This window comes from Carcharhinus amblyrhynchos, chromosome 27 (genome assembly GCF_965287045.1).
Source record: "Carcharhinus amblyrhynchos chromosome 27, sCarAmb.v2.hapA, whole genome shotgun sequence".
NCBI classification, from domain to species: Eukaryota; Metazoa; Chordata; class Chondrichthyes; order Carcharhiniformes; family Carcharhinidae; genus Carcharhinus; species Carcharhinus amblyrhynchos.
Window position 1 is genome coordinate 3715399 of NC_137350.1, and position 22176 is coordinate 3737574.

At 43.0% G+C, this 22176-nt stretch overlaps 1 protein-coding gene across 1 annotated transcript in view; it reads right to left on the bottom strand.

Annotated features, from left to right (window-relative positions):
* The window catches only part of tlk2 (tousled-like kinase 2), a 159145-nt gene that overhangs the window by 44341 nt on the left and 92628 nt on the right, over positions 1-22176 (bottom strand). Inside the window, exons 9-14 of the mRNA XM_080213883.1 lie at positions 17425-17535; positions 14273-14409; positions 10857-11009; positions 7884-7950; positions 6214-6311; positions 221-302 (exon numbers count right to left, since the gene is read on the bottom strand). Of these exons, the coding sequence (XP_080070009.1) occupies positions 221-302; positions 6214-6311; positions 7884-7950; positions 10857-11009; positions 14273-14409; positions 17425-17535 (648 nt within the window). The remainder of the gene's footprint in view (positions 1-220; positions 303-6213; positions 6312-7883; positions 7951-10856; positions 11010-14272; positions 14410-17424; positions 17536-22176) is intronic.

Consider the following 22176-nt stretch of genomic DNA (forward strand, 5'->3'; position numbering starts at 1 on the left):
GGGTTTGTCTAATCTCAATACAGCCTGTATTAGAGAGAGTTTTCTGCTGCAGGTCTATCTTTATTATGGCACATTCACCTGTATTGTACAGTGTCTGAAATGGAGGTGTGTTCCATTCTCTGCCAACCATTGATGAGGGCAAATCTCAGATTTAAAGAAATTTAACAGATAAGATTATACATTTTTTCATGCCCACCTGCTGCTTATTGGAAGAACATACCTTGTACACTTCACTGAAACCTCCTCTCCCCAACAGGTGTAGTAGCAAATACCTGTCATTTAACGTAGGATGGTCTTTAAATCTGCAACAAGATGTTCATACAAACCAATGGGTTAGCAGAATAAACACTGCAAGGTTTTCATAACTGTTTCAAAAGAAATCTAAATTACATCAGCGTTCCAACACACAGCAATATCCTCCATAAACAGCAGCAGGGACGAGTAAGTATCATACTGCTCTCAATGGTCTTCATTCATCTAATACTCCATTCCAGCCAAAGTTGCCACAAAGTGGAGGCCAGGTGATTTCCTGGAGAAAGCTAAAAAGTAAGTCAGGTCGTCCTGGATGGTTCTTTCATTGGACACCAAATAAACTTGCCTGATGTCTCAGCTGGGGACAGTGTGGGACACGAGATTCAAGAAATTAACAGAAAAAGATGGTTTACTCATAAGAAGAGCAATGTTCACAAACCAGCTAATCAAGACAGGTTACTGTCTGGCAGGCACATCTATGCTTAAGTAATGCAAGTACTCCACCTACAGGACTTCAATTGTCTTGGTTATATATCTAGAAAACTAAATACAAAAGGTGTAGAAAGTCACACTTCAGCTACTCCATCTGAAGCCCTGAGAGCAGCTCTGGGAACTACATCTCAGGAAGGATATACTGGTCTTGGAAGAGTGCCACAGATCACACTCTATAGCACTACTCTTATAAGGTTACCACCTAGAAGTACAACAGCTGCAGATGTGCAAGAGAACATCATTACCTCCAAATTTGACTCCAAGTCACACATGATCCCAATGTGGTCATTCATAATTCTAGAATGGTTGCCATTCAGCTCATTGTGCCCATGCCAGTTCTCTGTAAGAGCAATTTTGCTAAGCCCAGTCCTCTGCCTTTTTCACACAGACCTGTAAGCTCCCTCGCTTCAGATAATTATCCAATTCACTTTTGAAATTCATGATTGAATCCACCTCCACCACAATCACAGGCAGTGCATTCCAGATCCTAACCAAACACTGCACAAAAACATTTCTTTTCCTGTCGCTATTGAGTAATTTAGAAACATAGAAACCCTACAGTACAGAAAGAGGCCATTCAGCCCATCAAGTCTGCACCGACCACAATCCCACCCAGGCCCTTTCCCCATATCCCTACATATTTACCCACTAATCCCTCTAACCTATGCATTTCAGGACTCTAACGGCAATTTTTACTGCAGCCAATCAACATAACCTGCACATTTTTGAACGGTGGGAGGAAACCAGAGCACGCGGAGGAAACCCACGCAGGCATGAGGAGAGTGTGCAAACTCTACACAGACAGTGACCCAAGCTGGGAATCAAACCCAGGTCTCTGGAGCTGTGAAGCAACAGTGCTAACCATGCTGCCTTTTTTTTTCAAAAAATGTGGTCCCTCTCCCACTGGATAATAGAACATCCGTTTTAGAAACATTTTGCCACTCGCCTTAGACAGGTCGTGTCTGGTTCTCAACCTCCTGTTAATGGAACAGTTTCTCTCTATCTGCTCTGTCCAGGCATCTCATGACTTGCAATGATTGAGGTTCCACAGCAGGCTGGGTAGAGAATTCCAAAGATTCATCACCCTCTGAGTGAAGGAATTCCTTCTCAGCTCAGTCTTAAAATGGGCTACCCCTTATTCCTAGTCAGGTATTCAAGAACGAGATGGAGGAGGAATTTTGAGGGTGGAGAATCTTTGGAATTCCCCATCCCAGAGGGCCATGGAAGCTCAATCATTGAGCTTGCTCAGGTAGAAAATCGATTGATTTCTGGGTACTAATGACATCAAGGGATATGGGACAACACAAAGAAATGGTTGAGGTTGATGACCAGCCATAATCTAACTGAATGGCAGAGCAGGCTTGATGGGCCTAAATAGCCTAATCCTGCTGCTCCTAAGTTCCTACGAATGCCCCTATACAATCTCTTCTTAACCTTCTCTTCTTTCATTAGGATAGTCTCAGCTTCTCTATCCTCCAAACTGAAATTTCTCATCCCATATTGTTGGGCATTTTTCCTGCATCCTCTCTGATAGGGAGAATATGAACCTAAAATGTACTGCCCTGAATTAGACACAATACCCCAGCTGCGGCTGAGCCAATGGCTTACAAAGGTTCATCATAATTCCCTGCTTTTGTACTCTTTCACCTCCGTATATAACGCTCAGAATTCCACATGCCGTATTAATCACTTTCTCAGCCTGCCTTCCTACTTTCAATGGCTTGTGTACCTATATCCTCCCAGGGCTTCTGCTCCTGCACCACTTTCAGAACTGCATCCCTTAATTTGTATTGTCTCTTCTTGTTCTACCATCATGTTTCACTTCACAATTTTCTGTACTAAATTTCATTTGCCACGTGTCTGCCCCATTCCACCAGCCCATCTATGGCACCCTGAAGTCTATCACCAGCAGCAGCAACCCCCCCCCAACCACAATGCTTCCAAGTATTGGACCATATAATTGAATGGTGGAACAAGTTCGATGGGCCAAATGGCCTAATCCTGCCAATCCCATAATCCTATTAATGCCCCAATAAAATCTCCTTTCAACGTTTGGATTGGCACAGTGGTTAGCATCGCTGCCTCACAGAGTCAGGGACTCAAGTTCAATTCAGGCCTTGGGTAACTGAATATGCTGAGTTTGCACGTTCTCATGTCTACGTAGGTTTCCTCCCACACTCCAAAGATGTGCAAGTTCAGTTGATTGGTCATGCTAAATTACCCTTTAGTATCCCAAGATGTGTAGGTTAGGGGGGATTAGCAGCGTAAACACATGGGGTTACAGCGATAGGGCCCTGGGTGGGATTGTTGTCAGAAAAATCAGTGTAAGCTTGATGGGTTGAATAGCCTCCTTCTGCACTGTAGATATTATGAGATCTGCAAATTTTCCCTTCACATCCAGGCCTAGATCATTGAGGAAAGGCAGTGATACTAGTCCCAGGGGAACTCCATTTATACTTTCTTCCAGTCGAAGAATCAACTATTTAAAACTGCTGTTTATTGCACTCAGCTAACTGTGTGCCATGATGAATCTGCCACTTGTATTCCTCAGGCTTTAACAGACAGGTTTGTTCTGTGGCACTTTAACAAACACTATTCATGCCACATCAACACAGTCCATTACTTTATTAAAACAAATCTATTTAATTAAATGAGATTTACCTTTAACAAATCTCTGTTGGCTTTTCTTAATTAGACTACATGCATCGATGTACCTGTTAATTTTGTCCTGGATTATCATTTCTTGAAGATTTCTCACCAGTGAGGTTAAACTGACTAAACTGTGGTCACTGGGTTTATCCTTACACCCTGTTTTTTGAACAATTGTGCAACTTTTGAAATTCTCCAGTTCTCTGACACCAGACCTCATTTCTGAGGAGGACTGGAAGATTATGCTGGAGCCTACACAATTCCCACACTTCCTTCCCTCAGGATACTTGGATACATCTGGTCTGTTCTATCAACTTTCAATATAACCAGCTTTTCTAATACCTTCTGTTCTTCAATTGTTAGCTCATTCAGTGTCTCAATTATCTCTTTCACAATGAGTTCTGTGATATCTTTGTCCTTGGTACAAACTCCCACAAAATATTTGTCCATTACTTCTGCCTCTGTGATTAAAATCCGTTTTTGGTCCCTAATTAGTCCCACCCCTCCTTTCAGTATTCTTTTACTATTTATATGCTGATAGATAGAAGGCTTTTGGGTTCCCTCTAATGTTTTCTAAAAATATTTACTAGTACTCTTTCTTTGTCTGTCTTACTTCTTTTCCCTTCTGAACGTTCTATATTCAGACTGGTCCCTATTTGCATTATGAACCTGACATGTGTTAAACAGATCCTTTTTCAGCTCTGCATCTCTTTAATCATCCAGGGAGTTTTGTTTGTTCTACTATTGTCCCTCTTGGGAATGTACCTCAACTGTAGCTACACCAGCTCTTCCTTAAAGATGGCCTATCTTTCCATCACAGTTTAGCCTGCCAATCCTTCATTCCAATTTACTTGGGCCAGGTCCATTCTCACCTCACTGAAACTTGGCCCTTTCCCAATTAATTATTTATAATCTGGATTGATGCTTGCCTTTTACTGTAGCTAGCCTAAACCTTATGATACAAAGAGCACTGTCTTCCTGCACCACCCGCCCGCCACCTTTCCCTGCGACCTAGATAATGCACCCACGGGTGTAGCAGAACCTTTATTGTTTCTTAGCTCTAACCAAATAGATTTTGTCCATTAGCCATCTCAGGCACCCTCGCCAGAATTCTACTGCCTTGACCGACATGGAATCGGAGAAGGCACGGAGTGAACAATGGAAATGCCAGTTGATCTTGGATGGGAACTGCCGACCTTGCTCGAACGAGGCTGTAAAATCCTGCAACCTCTCTCTGCAACACTACCATCTCTCCTCCTTTCTTTCTTTCCAGAATACCCACAATCCAGGAATATTAACTACTCAGTCACGTTCCTCTTTGAACCAGGTCTCCGTTATCAACACTTTCCACCTAATTTAAACCTTATTACATTCCTCTTACTCTGACCCCACTTAATATTTTCCTTTTTTTTTAAAGCTCTGATGATTTCTGTCCACATTGATTTCAACAAGACTTTTGACAAGTGCCCTCAGGACAGACTGATCACAAACAGTAGAAGCCCTTGAAACCCCAGGGAGAGTGGCTAATCAGATTCAAAATTGGCTTGGTGACAGAAAACAAAGGGCTGACAGGTGTTTTTCTGACTGGATGAAAGTTACAAACAAGGTTCTGCAGGACTTGCTAACTACTTATTCCCTTGGCTTTTGTAGTTTGTATTAATAATTCAGTTTTCAGCTGATACAAAAATTAGCTATGTGATGTGCAGTGAGGAGGAAAGCTTTAGATTGCAGAAAGGTATAGATGGCCAGGTCAGTTGGGCAGAAAGCTACAAAATGAAATGTGACCTGGAGAAGAATGGGGCATTGCATTTTCATAGGTTCAACAAGGCAAGGAAATACATAATAAATGGGAGGGTATCAGTGACCAGTGAGCTTGCGCACACTAGCAGGGGAGAGACTGCAGCCAGAGTGAGGGTATCGGGAATTTGGAGCAGAGTGGAAATTCATTGCTGAGGGGAAAGAAGTGCTCAACTTTGGGAGGAGCGTAGAGGCGGACCTGAGGGAAAGAGGTGCTTATCCTTTGGAGGAGCAGAGGGGCGGACCTGTGAGGGAGACTCGAGAGCAAGTGAGAGGTAGAAAGAAACTAAACCGTGACGTCACAGCCAGCAGGTAAGTGACTGGCTGGTGACTGGTAAGCCTTCTTGTTCTTTTAAATTTTTTTCTTGGCGTTGAGTCATGTTTGTAAGCCAACTTAAGGGTTAAGTCATGGCAGGAGATCCCAGACACGTGTCATGCTCCTCTTGTGCGATGTGGGAATTCAGGGACCCTTCTGGTATCCGAGACATAGGTTAGAAGAGCCGGGTGGTTATATGAGAGTTCCACCTGTTAAGCTGCAGCTAGAATACTGCTCAGAGTTCTGGCCACCCCATTAAAAGGTGCAGAGGACATTTGCAAAGATTTTGTCTGCCGACTGGAGAATTTTAGCGACGAGGGAAGATTGAGTACGCTGGGGTGTTCACCTTGGAAAAGGGGAGGCAGAGGGGTGACTAAATTGAGGTGCATAAAATTATGAAGGGCTTAGAGAGAATAAACAACCTAATTACTTTAGCAGAGGAGAACACAGATTTAAAGTAATTGGCAGAAGCATTGGAGGAAAGATTTTTTTTTCACCCAGAGGGAGATAGGAGCCTGGAACTCACTCCCTGAAAAGGTGGCAAAGACATTTAGAAAGCACTTGGACATTTAGTGAGGATCTGTGACCTGCAGGGCCACAGATCTAGTGCAGGAAGATGGAATTAAACCGAGTAGCTTCTTGTCAACTGCCTCCTCCTGTGCTGCTGTGCCATAAAGTACATATTTCAAGAGATACTGATAACTTACTGTGAATTATCTTCATTGTGTATCCTCTTCAGTTCCCTTATGTGTAAATTGCGTACTCTTTCCAACCGCTCTAACTCTGCCTGTATCTCCGCCTCCTCCTGCACAAGAGAAAGAAAGAATGAAAAAGGTACAATCAAAGCAAACTGTGCCCCAAAATCTACAGTGACAGTACAGAAAGGTACAGCAAATAGATGTAAAGATAACTGCATATTTAGAAACTTCCTAGTAATTTGAAAGTGATTATGGATTGCTTTTTCAAATGCTAGATACAATCAGCGCTCATTTCACCAACTACTGTTTGCGTCTCATTCACCCAAAGCTGAGTCAGCCTGATTGAAGATACATACACAAGACACTAACACCTGATGGCTTTGCAGCAGCTAAAGAACTGTGCCTGCAGTACCTTGACAAATTGCATATTTTCACACAAATAGATAAAGCCACAGGCAGGAAATGACTAGTTAATCCATCAGCCCAGCCTCACAGACAATGGCTGACCGTCACTAGTTAAGCTCAAGGTGCAGCATAACACTGGGCCAAAAAGAATCACCTGTTTGATGTGAGGAGTTAACTGGAACAGACAGCAGCAGTGGTTTTGCAATTTCCAGCTGTGCTGGAAAAGTCTGCGTATGTAGCAGTGAGAATAGGAGCAAGGTTAACCATGGAGCTAATTACATTCACCATTCTGACTCACTTCAGAAGACAGGCCACTTAGCTAAAGTAAAGTTAAAGTTCATTTATTAGTCACAAGTAAGGCTTACATTAACACTGCAATGAAGTTACTGTGAAAATCCCCTAGTACCAAAGATGCTATTGGTACAAAAGAGAACAGTTCGGTGGTATAATGTTTAGCACGGTTGCTTCACAGTGCCAGGGACCCAAGTTCAAATCTCAGCTTGGGTCACTGTCTGTGCAGAGTCTGCTCATTCTCCCTGTGTTTCCTCTGGGTGCTCTGGTTTCCTCCCACAGTCTGAAAGATGTGCTGGTTAGGTGCATTGGCTAAGCTAAATTCTCCCTCAGTGAACCCGAACAGGCACCAGAGTATGGCGGCTAGTGGATTTTCATAGTAACTTCATTGCAATGTTAATGTAAACCTACAAATCAATAAACTTTAAGTATCCGGTAAGATTCAGCACCTTTGGTACAGAAAGAGAGAAAAGAATAAAGTTCCCTGCGTGGAACATCATGATCAAGCGTCCTTTACGAAGTATAGTACATGATTTCCCATTTTGCTGTTCCTGGTAAAGTTACTTCACTCCATGGCACTCAAATTCTAAGCAGACCAATACATTACCCAACAGGACACTGAAACATTTTATGGGGTGGGGCAAGGACAGAGTGTCTGAACTACACTACACATCGATTTTCAAACTTTTCTATGCTAAAGGTCTCTCGTGAGCACCAGCATACTCCCAGAGACACACTGAAAATAGTAACACACTTCCAGAAACCCTTGCCCCAACTTCTAAAACAATCAGATTTCCCTTTCTCTAAATAAACACAAGAGCTGTTCACGGTGGAAAATTTAACTCCGGGTAAAGCAACAAAGGAGCAAGACAGAGAGAGGAAAAAACAAACTGCTGAATCTGCAATGGGAGCAGAGATCCCTTTATGGACCCCAGTTTGGGATCAAAAACGATCCTCTGGCACAGGAAGGCGGCTCTACAAACCTTTTTTAAATGTCCTAATCTTAGTTTGAAGATTTCTTCCTGTTCATGGTATTCCGCTAAAGTCAAGCTGCAATAAAAAAAAGAAAATAAACAGGTTATCATATTTCTGCTGAGATTAACTGCAGCATCACTTGTTACCACACAACCTTGAGAGTGTTACACCAAATGTTTAATTCATCTCGTTCAAGGTTTAAAAACCGGAAATGTTAATTTTGTAAACTTCAGAGATTAGAATGAAGTGTATTGTCTCTTAGACTCGGATCTATTCAAGCTGAATCAACTGATGGTAATTATACATTAATAAGGTTTTAGTTTGCACCTCACTGCCTTGGTACTGCTCACTAGATGGTTAAAAAGTAAAACCCAAATATCTGGATTTCCCCTTTAAAATTTTGGAAACTTATGCCTTTTTTCACATCAAATCTCAGAGTTAATGGTTGCATGTAGGTTCATAGCACACATGGCCAGAAACTATAAGATTTGCAGTCAGTACAAGCAAGTGAAAAGGCCACAAGGTGCTGCAGAGTGGGAAGAAAGAAAAAGGGTATCACTTCAAATCACTCCTACAAATCTATTAATAGCAAGTTGACAGCCGGATAACAAGACAGCCTCCTCTTCCCTGGGCGTTGAGAGGGCACACCAGAGAATTTATAACAGGATCTACAAAGTCACTAATTAGGAGTAGGCCACTCGGTTCGCCACCACAATTCACTAAGTTCATGGCTGATTTGACTGTAACCTCAATTCCACAATCCCACCTACCCCCAATAACCTTTCACACCCCCACCCTTGCTTATCAAGAATCTATCTGTCCCTGCCTTAAAAACATTCAAAGATTCTGCCATCTTTAGAGGAACAGAGTTACAAAGACTTACAACCCTTAGAGAAAAGATTTTTCCCTCACCTCTTAAATGAGCAAACTGTTATTTTTAAATGATGACCCAAGTTTTAGATTGTTCTATGAGAGGAATCATCCTTTCCATATTCACCTCGGTAAAACCTCTCAGGATTTTATGTTTCAATCAAGTAACCCCTTACTCTTTTAAACTCCAGAGGATACAAGTCTAATCTGTCCAACCTTTCTTCATAAGATATCCACTTATTCCAAGTTGGTCTAATAAATGTTCTCTGAACTGCTTCCAATGCATTTAAAGCTTCCTTAAATATGGAGACCAATACTGTACATACTATACTAGAAGTGGTCTCACTAGGGCCCTGTTGTAGCTGAAGCATAACCTCCCTATTGTAATTCCCCTCACAATAAACATTCTATTAGCTTTCCTAATTACAGGCTGTACGTGTACACCAGCCTTTGGCGATTCATGCACTAGGATGCCCAGATTCCTCTCCATCTCAAGAGCTCAGCAATCTCTCACCCTGCATCCTCTGCTTTTTAAAATCTTCCTGCCAAATGGTCAATTTCACATTTTCCCACAATATACTCCATTTGCCAGACTTATGCCCACTCACTTAACCTCTCTATATCTCTTTGTGGCCTCTATCTGTCTTTACAACTTACTTTCCTACTTAACTTTGTGTCGTCAGCAAATTTAGCCACCATTCCTTTGATCCCTTCATCCAAGTAATTTATATAAATTGCAAACAGTTGAGACTTTTGCACTGATCCTTGCAGTACACCATTTTGCCAACATGAAAAAGACTCGTTAATGCCTACTCCCTTTATTGTTAACTTGCCAATCTTCTATCCATGCCAATATGTTATCCTCTACATTGCGAGTTTCTATTTTTTGCGATAACCTTTGATGTGGCATCTCATCAAACATCTTCTGAAAATCTAAGTACAATACATCCACTGGTTCCCCTTTATCCATAGCACATATTACTTCTTCAAAGAACTTCAACAAGTTGGTTATTATGATTTCCCTTTCACAAAAGCATGTGGAATTTATCTAAGTGACCTGCTACACTATCTTTAACAATAGTGCCTAACATTTTCCAACTGCACTGTTGAGCATTATTTCAACCATTCATATGTGCTATCAATTCTTGATATAGTTACGAGAGGCTTATGTCATTTATACAATCCAGTGCTTAAAACAAAATTCTGAAAGAAAAATACTTAAACCAGCAATGTCCCAAGGCCACCTGCCTAGTAACAGGAGGTACGAGTTAACAGTAAATATTCTCTAGAAGGTGGTGTTTGCGTACTGGTGAACTACTCAAGTGAGTGCACCAATACACTGTTGTGAATACAACAGAACTATCCAGAAACACTTCCTGCAAATCACAAACCAGGAAACCCTGCCAAAGGACACTGGAAAGGGTCCAAAGTGTCATCATTTAAACTGGAAACTTCCAGTGGCAATTTTCTGGGATTACAGGTAAAGATAACTACAAACAAGCCCATTGTTAAATACTGTCAAACTGTTGCACTGTTTATTGGCTGTAATGCTCTTTGGGGCATCTGGAAGTCCTGAAAGACACTAAAGTCAGTTGTTTCTTCCTCACGCCATTTTTCAACAGATACAATAAGTGATCAGAGTTCATTCAGACGATAAGTTTAAGCAACTTAAGTTGCAACTATTTTTCCATTAATAAAGAAGTAGGATCCCTGATATCCATTCCTTGTTTTCCTTTATAATATCAGATATATTTACAGAGCAAGGATTTCAGGATGAAGCGTAGACTTGGAATGCTGTCAGGCAAACAGAGCAAACTGGCAACGCTGAAAGATCAGTAAAAGGATCATAGCAATCATAGAACCCTACAGTGCAGAAAGAGGCCCTTCGGCCCATCGAGTCTGCACGAACACAATCCCACCCAGGCTCCACCCCCATATCCCTACATGTTATACCCACTAATCCCTCTAACCTACACATCCCACAACACTAAGGGTCAATTTCTTAGCATGGCCAATCAACCTAGCCCGCACATCTGGCTCAAAAGGCTCAACAAATTCACCGCACAGCTCAATAGTCACTGTAGGGTCTATTTGCTTGCAACCTGACTCACGTCTCGTTTTCTGCTCCATTTGCTTTGTTTTTCCTCTGTTTCTGCTCATTATTTGCTGGTGGCATCTGACACATGGCTGCCGGTTTCCGTTTTGCTAACAGCTTCCTCTGTCGCTCAATCTCTTCGCGCTGAGTGTTGATCCGTTCCTGTTGTCTGTATGACAATCACAAGGAATTAAAAAGTTGCATTAGAGACTGTGGAAGAACTTCATGGGTAACAGAAAGTGGGGGCTGAAATAATCCAAATGTGTTAATGAATTTTAGTGGAACAGCAACACAAAACAGCACATATGTTTAAAGATTAAAATTGCAATACAAAGTATTATTGAAAATGTTTCTGTCCATGGGATGTGGTTGTTATTGCCAGAGCAGTATTTTTTTTTACCCATCTCTAATTGCTCTTGAGAAGGTGCTGTTGGAGGTGGACCAGCTTTTCGAACCATGGTAGTCCAAGTGGTGTAGGTACACCCACAGCACTAATAGACAGGAACCTCTGGGATATTGACCCAGTGACAGTGAAGGAACAGTGATATAGTTCCAAACCAAGATGGTCTGCTGCTTGGAGGGGAACTTGTAAGTGGTGTGTCCTCAGCATCTCCTGCCCTTCTTTTAGGTGGCAGAGTTTGTGTGTTTGGAAGGTGCGGTGGAAGGGGCTTTGACCAGTTACTGAAATGCACCTGATACATGGTGAAATATCATACATGTTGCCACTTGGCACCAGTGGTGGAGGGAGTCAATGTTTAAGGTGAATGATGATATACCATTCAAGCTGGCTGCTTCTACCTGGATGTGACTGTGCCTTTTGCGTGTTGGTGGAGTCACATCTATCCAGGCAGTTGGGCATGACTTGTGTGATGGAGATGGTGGACAGGCTTTACCCAGTCTGACCTGTTCTTGCTGCTATTTATGCATCTCAGTCCAGCAAACGTTCTGGCCTATGGCAACACCATCACCTCCACCACGATGTTGAAGGTGCAGGATTCAGCAATAGCATGAGGAGGTGGTTGGATTCTTTCTTGTTAGAACTGGCCTTGCCTAGCACTTAGAACCATTGAAAATCACAGCTCAGAAACAGGCCTTTTGGCCCTTCTTGTCTGTGCTGAACCATTTTTTGCCTAGTTCCACTGACCTGCACTTGAACCATATCCCTCCACACCCCTCTCATGCACGAACCCGTCCAAGTTTTTCTTAAATGTTAAAAGTGACCCTGCATTTACCACTTTATCTGGCAGCTCATTCCACACTCCCACCATTCTCTGCGTGAAGAAGCCCCCCCCTAATATTCCCTTTAAACTTTTCTCCTTTCACCCTTAACCCATGTCCTCTGGTTTTTTTCTCCCCTAGCCTCAGTAGAAAAAGCCTGCTTGCATTCACTCTATCTATACCCATCAAAATCTTATACACCTCTATCAAATCTCCCCTCATTCTTCTGCACTCCAGGGAATAAAGTCCTAACCTATTCAATCTCTCTCTGTAACTCAGCTTCTCAAGTCCCAGCAACATCCTTGTGAACCTTCTCTGCACTCTTTCAACCTTATTTACATCCTTCCTGTAACTAGGTGACCAAAATTGTACACAATACTCTAAATTCGGCTTCAACAATGCCTTATATAACTTTACCATAACACTCCAACTTGAGATACAGTTGCTATTAGTGAGGTGGCAGCTCAATCCTGAATGTTATACAGGTCTTACTGCATGTGGGCATGGATTGCTTCATCATCTGAGGAATTGTGAATCGAACTGATCACTGTGAAAGCATCAGTGAGTATTCTCACTTCTGAACAAACGGCGAAGGGAAGGTCATTGATGAAGCGACTGTAAATGATTGGGTTTAGGACACTAGCCTGGGGCCTCCTGCAGGAACTGGGATGATTGGTCTCCAACAACCACAACCGTCTTCATTTGTATTAGGTAATGCAGCAATTAGTAGAGAATTTTCCCCTATTCACAGTGACTTCAATCTTACCAGGGCTCCTTGATGACACTGACACACACATGCACACACACGTGCACATGCATGTGCGCACACATGCACAACTGAACACACGGACAGTTATCTGACAGCCAGGTTTGAGTTTCCATCTATCATGGTTCCTGCTTAAAAATTCATATTATTTAAAATTTAACAGGGATGGCTTCGTACAACTTCATCAGCTGCTGCTGCATAAATTGTGGGGGCTAAGTGGGAATAGGAATCCAGTTTCTATCCACAGTGCATACTATTATATTTCTCCTTCAGGATTTTCTTTGTTGCAGTTCTTCTCTCAGTTATTGATTTTTTTTTTACCAGTTTGCAGAACGCTTGTTCCATATTAATCAGGCCCTCTCTTTTATGGAGCTTCAATGTCTTTACCATTCTCCTGCCGATATTTGCATTCCTGTTGCATCCCTTCTTCCCCGTTGGCTTTCTGCTCACTTGGGTAATTATTCACAGACAGGGCATACATGACTTCCTTATGTTATCACTTTACAGCTTGTTTTCTTGGGAAACCTTCTGAACTTTCACTACGATGAGGTGTTGTCGCTACGTCAAAATACAGACAAGCGCGGGGTTCAATTTCTCCCCTCACTACACTTTCCATTCACAAATGCTCATCCGCCCAGTGGAGCTGTCTTGGCTACAGGCTTTTAATTCATAACCTGATTGCCATCACAGAGACATGTCTGCAGGATGACAAAGATCGTGATCTGAGTTTTCAAGGGTACATCCAGGAAGAACAGGAAAAGGTGGAGGAATAGCTCTGTTTCTTAAGGATGACACTGGGATAATATAGAGTGATGATCTTAGTTCTGGAGATCCAAGCACAGAATCAGGTTGAATAAAGATGAGAAACAGTAAAGGTGAGAAGTCACTTGTGGGAGGGGTTTAAAGGCCCTTTAGGAAGAGGTATACAGGACAAAGTAACAGGGGCTTCTGAGAAAGGTATGGCAATAACCATGGGTGATTTTGTTTAGATTGGGTGAGACAGACTGGCAAAGGTAGCCTGGATGATGAATTCAGAGTGATTTCGGGACAGTTTCTTGGAGAAGTATGTTTTAGAGTCAGAGTTTTAGAGAGCAGGCTGTTACAGATCTGGTAATAATACAATGAGTCAGGGTGAGTGACCTCATAGTGAAGGCACCCTTAGGCTGCAGTGATCAGAACATGTCTGGATTTCACACTCTGAGGGACAGCAGAGCAGATCTTAGACAAGTGTTCTAAACTTAAAATATAAGGGCATGACTACAACATTGGCCAAAATGGACTGGGAAATTAGGTTAAAGGGACAAGTCAGTGGCAGACATTTCAGGAGATCTGAAGATTACTGCCATTTTGTGATGAGCTAGGGAAAGGGTAAGAAGCAGAAATATTAAATTGACCATAGCCCCATTCTCACACTGCTTTGGCCATTGCTCCAAATGGTCAGTACTTACTTAATAAGATTCTGAAATGCATAGCCATCTGTCCATTGCTCGGTGAAGGAGGCTCCATGTCTGACTGTAGTGAAGTGTCCTAGTCGCAAACGGTCCTGCATACTCTTGTCTCGACAGGCAAGCTTCTCTTGTTTTGACTGAAAAATCATCATGAATTTACAAAAAAAATTAACCGGTTAACAACTCCCTCCTTGCATTGTCCTGTTCACAATGAATGACACCCCAGGGTCCCAAAGTTTTAAAGACTGAAGAGCAGAAGGTGATTTTGAACATCCAGTTACTTAAATATTCTCTAATCCCGCCCCCATTTGTCGCCCAAACTTTCCCAAGTTAGTGATGTCCAGTGACACACAATACAGGCTGGGCAATTGCTCCAATCACTGAGTACCAGGTGATATATAGAAGACCCAGGCAGGAGCTTAGCATCTAACACCCGACTTTTACTTCTGGTCAGATCCCTAGCACTCCCAGTGACACAATTCTGAAAGCCAGTTGAGAGAGAGAGAGATAGAGATAGAGAGAGAGATAGAGAGAGAGATAGAGAGAGAGATAGAGAGAGAGAGAGAGAGAGAGATAGAGAGAGAGAGATAAAAGCAAGACACCTAAAATAGTTTGCATTTGCAAAGGCATGCATGATAGAAAAATCATTACCTTGTACAAAAATAAAGGAATAAAGGGGATTGTACACCTGCACCAGTTACTGAACTATTTCCTTGTGGAGTATTGTGGGGAATGTCTTTCCTTACACTGCTCTGACTAGGTTGCAGACCCTGAATGGCATGGTGCATCTATCTGGAGTCTCAGTGAGACTTCAGTGCTGGCAAATGGACTGTCAGTACGATTTTCTCACTTCAGCAGTTATGGAAACTCTGAACAGTGCGGGCTACTTCACATCACTTTCACAGACCTCGCCAAGGCCTTCAACCTTGGTCAGCAGGAGACGACTCTTCAGACTGATGAGGAAGATAGGCCTGCACACCCTGGGTGCCATCTTTTCATTCCACAAGAACATGTGGTTTCATCAATTACAATGGAGCATCATCAGAAGCTTTCAATGTCCACAGCTGTCTAAAGCAGAGTTGCATCCTGGTGCCAACTCTCTCTAGCAAATTTTTCTCCACGTTGCTATCTGGACACTTTTGGTGACTCAAATGAGGGTGGCTACCTGCGTGCCAGACCCACAGCATGCCAGCTTGGCAAAACCACGTGCCAAGACCAAAGTGAATAATGTCCTAGTGTGAGAGTTGCTATTTGATGATGACGTCAAGCTAACATTCCATACTAAAGTTCACTCGCAGCAGCTTATACATCTGTTCTCCTGGGCCTGCCAGACTCCTGGGACTGATAAATCAGATTCAGGAAGACAGTATTGTGGGCTGGGACGTAGAGATGCCATCTCCCATCAACTTTGAAAATCTAATTCTGGACACCATCAGCAGTTTCACATACCTTAGATCAACAGGAGCAACCAGTCCCTTGATGCTGGGATCAGCACCAGAATCGCAAAGGTTGCAGCTGTTATGTCAAAGTTGAGATGTTGAATGTGGATCAACTTCAAACCAACCAAAGATAAACAACTCCATGTGCATCAGGCTTGTGTTCTCAGCACCCTCTTTTACAGTAGTAAAGGCCAAGAAAGGCAGCTGAACAGCTTCCGCCTCATGCCTCAGGACAAATACTGGGCATATCCTGGCAAGGCAGAGTAGTGAACATGGAAGTACAAAGTGTGCAGGGATTTCCACATTTTTCCCCTCGGGTCAGCTATGACTCCACTGGCTGCGTCACGTGAGCCAAATGGATGATACTATCAGGCATGTCTTTAGGATATGGCCAGCCTACCATCTGCACAAGACCAACAGGTTACTGTATTTGCAACACAAGGGTATCTGGAAGCAGGACTTCAAGATAACTGGGATAGGAGTCGACGCATGGCAAGTCCTTGGTGCTGAATGGAGTGCCTTGAAACAGCCTTTCTGCCCACTGGAAACAGCCAGTCAGGCTGGCATGGAAAAAGAGAACCACAAAAGAAATGACCAGATGGCAGAAGAGCTCGCTGGGAGGAGAAAAACATCCGCTGGCCTTGAGCAAATACTACTCATTCCATGCCAGCTGCATAAGAGTTCCCGCCTCACAAATTGGCCTCTATAGCCACAACAATGTCCAATACAGAAGTGACATATACTCTGGGCACAGTCCATCAGCTCCCAAGGCGGACAGGTGCCAATAAAAAAACTAACTGAAAAATTTACAAAGTTCTGCTTGATGCCATGACCTGGGTTAAACGTGAACTTGCTACCTCTTGGGAAATGGAAATGCCTCACTTAGGTTGCAATCTCTCTTGTGCTAGTTTCTTATCAACTCACTAAATAAAACTGAACAAGTAGTTATATCAAAATAGTTATGTACTCATTACCAGCACTGCATAATAAAATAACAACTTGCAAGTTTGTTACTAACTCCCTAATCAATCACTAAAAATAGTAATACTCTGATCAAGAATCTCCAGTATCTGCAATAATCTCCCTTTAAACTAAAGGAGAAACATGAAACAAAATAACTCCATCACTCAGTACACAAGCCACATGCACGAGGATGGTATTGGAAAGTCCTTCTACTTTCTACAATGAGATCATCATTTAGACCTTCTTTCTTGTCCCCACTGTTTACAGGGGAGTTATTACAAAAAGAAAGCAAGAATGAAAGATTTGTACTTGGATGTAGTATTTTTAACAATCTTAGGCCACCCCAGAACGCTTTGGTCAATTGAATACTCAGTGAGGGAGCCAATTAGTGCAGAGCAAGGTCCCACAGACAGCAGTGTCATAATGATCTGAAAATCTGTTTCTTAATAGATGTTGGTTTATCTTAGGAGGTAAATGTTTGCCAAGGTAATGTGCGGAACACCCAGCTCTTCTTTGAAGTAGCACCACAGGATCTTTTACATCCATCCAAGAGAAACTGCTTTAATACCAGCTGACGATAACATTCAAGCAGCGAGCGAGATCCTGCTGAATGCCACAGAGCTGCTAGAAAAGAGTCAGTCAAAGTTCTCCTGAGGTCAATGTGTTGTTTAAAACAGGAAAGTATTCTCCCTCGACCTTCCTCTGCAGCTGTGCTTTGAATGTTCACGCTCAAATTAATGGCCAGCGTACCTTTTCTATTAGTAGCTTTTTGCTCATGGTCACACATTTATTTAACCGTTCTTTATATCTCTCCAGCATTTTCTGTTGCTCATCTATTTGTCTTCTTAAATCACAATTTGTCTGAAATAGAAAGAAAGGAAATCAATGAGCCACGGCCACAGTTACAACACAGCACCTACTGTTACTGACTCTGGCCCATGTTGCCTTTAAGATGAATGATAAATAAAACAGAATGTCTAACATGTTTTACAACAATGAAAATCCAAGTTCTTGTTGATGAAGTAGCCATGGGGTGAAAAAAATTGCCACCGCTCACTTTCTATTTCCTAACTTACAGAGGCCCTGTTGGGAAAGTTCTGGTACCAGAAAATTAAAACATTACACTGCGGCCAAAATTTGGTTTGTCTGCGATAGGAAATGATTCAGTGTCAGCTTTGATCTCTGCAAAGAAAATATGACTAACTTCAGGAAAAGTGAAAAAGCTACATTAAATTGTGTTTTTAAAATACACCATTCCTCATGAACGAGTTCATTCTCAAACTCTAGATTCCGGTGTCCGCGGTCTGGTCCTGCACTGTTGTGGCCACAGAAATAGTTTCCATATCCAAAGAAGCATTTCAGCTTTTCACACCATTACACTCGTGAACAGTTAGGATACAACTCCATACAGGAAGTCACAGAATATGGCCTTTATAAATCAAAGTATTGAGTATAAGAGTTGGAATGTTATGGTGAGGTTGAATTTAGAGTATTGTGTGCAGTTTTGGTCACCTAATTACAGGAAGGATGTAAATAAGGTTGAAAGAGTGCAGAGAAGGTTTACAAGGATGTTGCTGGGACTTGAGAAACCGAGTTACAGAGAGAGATTGAATAGGTTAGGACTTTATTCCCTGAAGCGTAGAAGAATGAGGGGAGATTTGATAGAGGTGTATAAGATTTTGATGGGTATAGATAGAGTGAATGCAAGCAGGCTTTTTCCACTGAGGCTAGGGGAGAAAAAAACCAGAGGGCGTGGGTTAAGGGTGAAAGGAGAAAAGTTTGAAGGGAATATTAGGGGGGATTCTTCACACAGAGAGTGGTGGGAGTGTGGAATGAGCTGCCAGATGAAGTGGTAAATGCAGGCTTACTTTTAACATTTAAGAAAAACTTGGACAGGTTCATGGATGACAGGGCTGTGGAGGGATATGGTCCAGGTGCAGGTCAGTGGGACTAGGCAGAAAAATGGTTCGGCACAGACAAGAAGGGCCAAAAGGCCTGTTTCTGTGCTGTAATGTTCTATAATATCATTAATAACTCTTTATTAACAAATGCGAGGTTTCAGATGGTACAGTGAATTAGACAGTAGCCTTTCAGCTTTGGAACACAGCATTGCATTTAGCCCATAATGGGAGGGGGGGGGGGGGAGGGGTGTCAGTCAGCCTCTTCTCTCTGTTAGAACCATCAAATCCCCACAGTGCTGAAAGAGGCCATTTGGTCCATTAACTCTCCTAAAGAGAATCCCACCCAGGCCCTCCTCTCCACCCTATCTCTGTAATGCGATGCATTTTCCATGGCTAATCCACCTAACCTACACATCTTTGGGCACTAAGGGGCAATTTAGCATGGCCAATCCCCCTAAACAGCATGCTGTTGGATTGTGGGAGGAATCCGGAGAAAACCTACACCGACACAGTGAGAATGTACAAACTCCACCCAAGGTTGGAATCAAACACAGGATCCTGGCGCTGTGGGGCAGCAGTGCTATCCACTGCATCACCACACCGCCAGCTGTTGGCTAGTACCCTATAATTTTCTTTTAATATTGGACCGCCTGACTCAATTTGACAGCAAAACAGCCAGTATATGGCATGGGGAGAACTTGCGATCTCAGGTCACCCCTGTGGATGACAGGTGAATTGGAAAGGTGTATTCAGAATCTACAACTCAGGTACACAGTTGGCAAAAGAAGGGGTGGGGAAGATTTATGCTACAGTTGCCTTGCAAATGACTTAGTCATTCCTGACAATGCTTGGGAATGTACAATAGTGATGCACAAGAGGTTAAAACTGCATAGAACAGGTTGAATGGAAGAGCAGTTCTTTTCTTGCCTGTCATTTTTGTACATGTTCTTCTAACCAAAGCCAAAATGCTTTTGGCCTCAGGCTGACATGCAAGAAAGGGACAACATCAACTTCAAGCACCAACCAACCTCGTTTTGAGAGATACAAAATACACCAGAGAACAGCGAAAAAAATGAAGAGTTTATTAAAAATAAATCTCTTCTTTTGGCTTTTCCCATTTTACTTGGGGTCACTACAATGCTTGTTGATTAGCCTTTTCCAATTCCTCCTGTCAGTCACCCATCCCTCTTGTGCTCTCATTTTCCTATCTGGTCTGAGCCTTCCTCCTCCCAGCAGTCCCATCTCCATCACTCGCCATGCCACATTTCTCCTCTTCCTCCAAACCATTTCAACCTCTTCTTGGCTATTTTCTCCGACGCTCCCACAATCTTCATTGACCTGGTTCCCGATTCTGTCCTCTCCCATCACTCCAAACATTCATCTCAGTATCGACATCTCAGCAGTTCCCGTCACTGTCCCTCTCCGTGAGGTTGCCTCAGTTTCTGCACTTATATAATCAAGGCCAGTGCTGCAGATTCTTCCTTTCAGCATCAGCGATACCCTTCAATCACCAAACACTGCACTTCTTCCAATTCTTAAAACAAAAATAAATCTCTTCTCCATCTTCTAAACAATAAATAACAATACGTTTTCCAAGAATTCACAACTGCCCTCATTAAAGTGCAAGATTTTCTGACAAATATTCTTTAAATTGATTTCCAATAGCGTTCTTGCAAACCTTCGGTGTTTTTGATAATTAAGAAATCTGACAGAAACAGGTGGGAGAAATAAATCTTTCCCAGCGGAATCATCCAGAATGGCCCTGACAAACAAATGATTATTTTCCTAGCCTGGCTCATGGTAAGCCATTTCGTGGGAGCGGAGTCAACAAAGCAAGCTGAAAAGACCCAGGTGGACAAAAACCTCAAGCATATCAAAGATCTCCGTTTATGTTTTTAACTGAAGGTACATTTCTGCTTTTACGTGTAGTGTTTACATCCACAGAAACACTGTCTGGGCGTCCAGATTGCAACAGGATGAACTTATCATCCTTTGCGTAAATGCTGGCCACACACTTTAGCACAATCGCAAGTTGACGGCTCTCACTTTGACTGCCGACATGCTCAATTTCTTTTGGCACGCAGCCAGGAGGCGCTGTAGCTCAGATGCAGAGGGTTCACGGGCAGAGTGCAAGTTGCTCAGAACAGTCAGGCCATTCACAATTCATGTGCAAATTTAATTCTCCAGCTGTTACGGGTCTTGCATTTGCCCAATCTTCAGACTGCTATTTCCATAAGTTACTATATACACTGATGTGGTTGGCAAGGGTTAGCATTGCTGAAACAAAATGCGGGAAATCTCTCGACTCCTCACTCTTTGATCTCCGTCACTGGGGAAGTTTACATGCATGCCAAAATACTTTCTTTCGGGGGGATAAAAGAGTCCATAATTAATCAGCCTTTGGATTAAAGTCAACTTCATTTCCATGTTTTAAAGGGCAGCTCATTTCATAAACAGGACACGTCAGGATTGGGCTGCACAACAACAGGCTTCTTTTTGTCTCCCTGCTCACGTGGCTCTTCACGTTGGGAAATGGCCCATTTTCCCTGTAATGCCGGGTGAGCACACTGAGGCCATCTCTCATTTCATATTAATGCTATCGGAGAACTGCTAATTCCAGAGGCACGGACATTGTTGCTCTGTGCAACACTAACACTTTGACACGTCACCTGCCACACATGCACGGTTCCCCCCACTCCCACATATTCCACCTAGCACCAATTTCCAACACAAACACATACACCACCCATTCCCATCCCCCAACAAAATGCTGCACCGTCAGTACTTCATGGGAGGGCTCTTCCCCTCCCCAATAATTCTACATTTCAGTCAATTTATTTTAGGGATGCACTTGTCAGTATAAAATATGATTCAAGTGCGTGCTTAGCTGGAAACACCGGTTTTCCATAAAGTTAATTTATATTCCATTTGATTTTTAAAAGCTCATAGATCCCTACAGTGCAGAAAGAGGCCCTTCGGCCCATCGAGTCTGCACCGAACACAATCCCACCCAGGCCCCACCCCCACATCCCTACACATTATACGCACTAATCCCCGCATCCCTGGACACCAAGGGGCAATTTCTTAGCATGGCCAATCAACCTAACCCGCACATCTTTGGACTGTGGGAGGAAACCGGAGCACCCGGAGGAAACCCACGCAGACACGAGGAGAATGTGCAAACTCCACACAGACAGTGACCTGAGCCAGGAATCGAACCCAGGACCCTGGAGCTGTGAAGCAGCAGTGCTAACCACTGTGCTAGCGTACTTCTGAGAATTTAACATAGGCATAGAGCAGAAGGCGGCCATTTGGCCCACCAAGTCTGCAACGACCACAATCCCACCCAAGTCCTATCCCCATAACCCCATGCATTTACCCTAGTTAGTCCCCCTGACAGCAAGGGGCAACTTAGCACGGTCAATCCACCTAACCCGCACATCTTTGGAGTGTGGGTGGAAACTGGAGCACCCGGAGGAAACCCACACAGACAAGGGGAGAACGTGTGAACCCCACGCAGACAGTGATCTAAGGCCAGAATTGAACTGGTGCTGTGAGGCAGCTGTGCTAACCACAACGCCGCCCCGTTTAATGTCTCCTT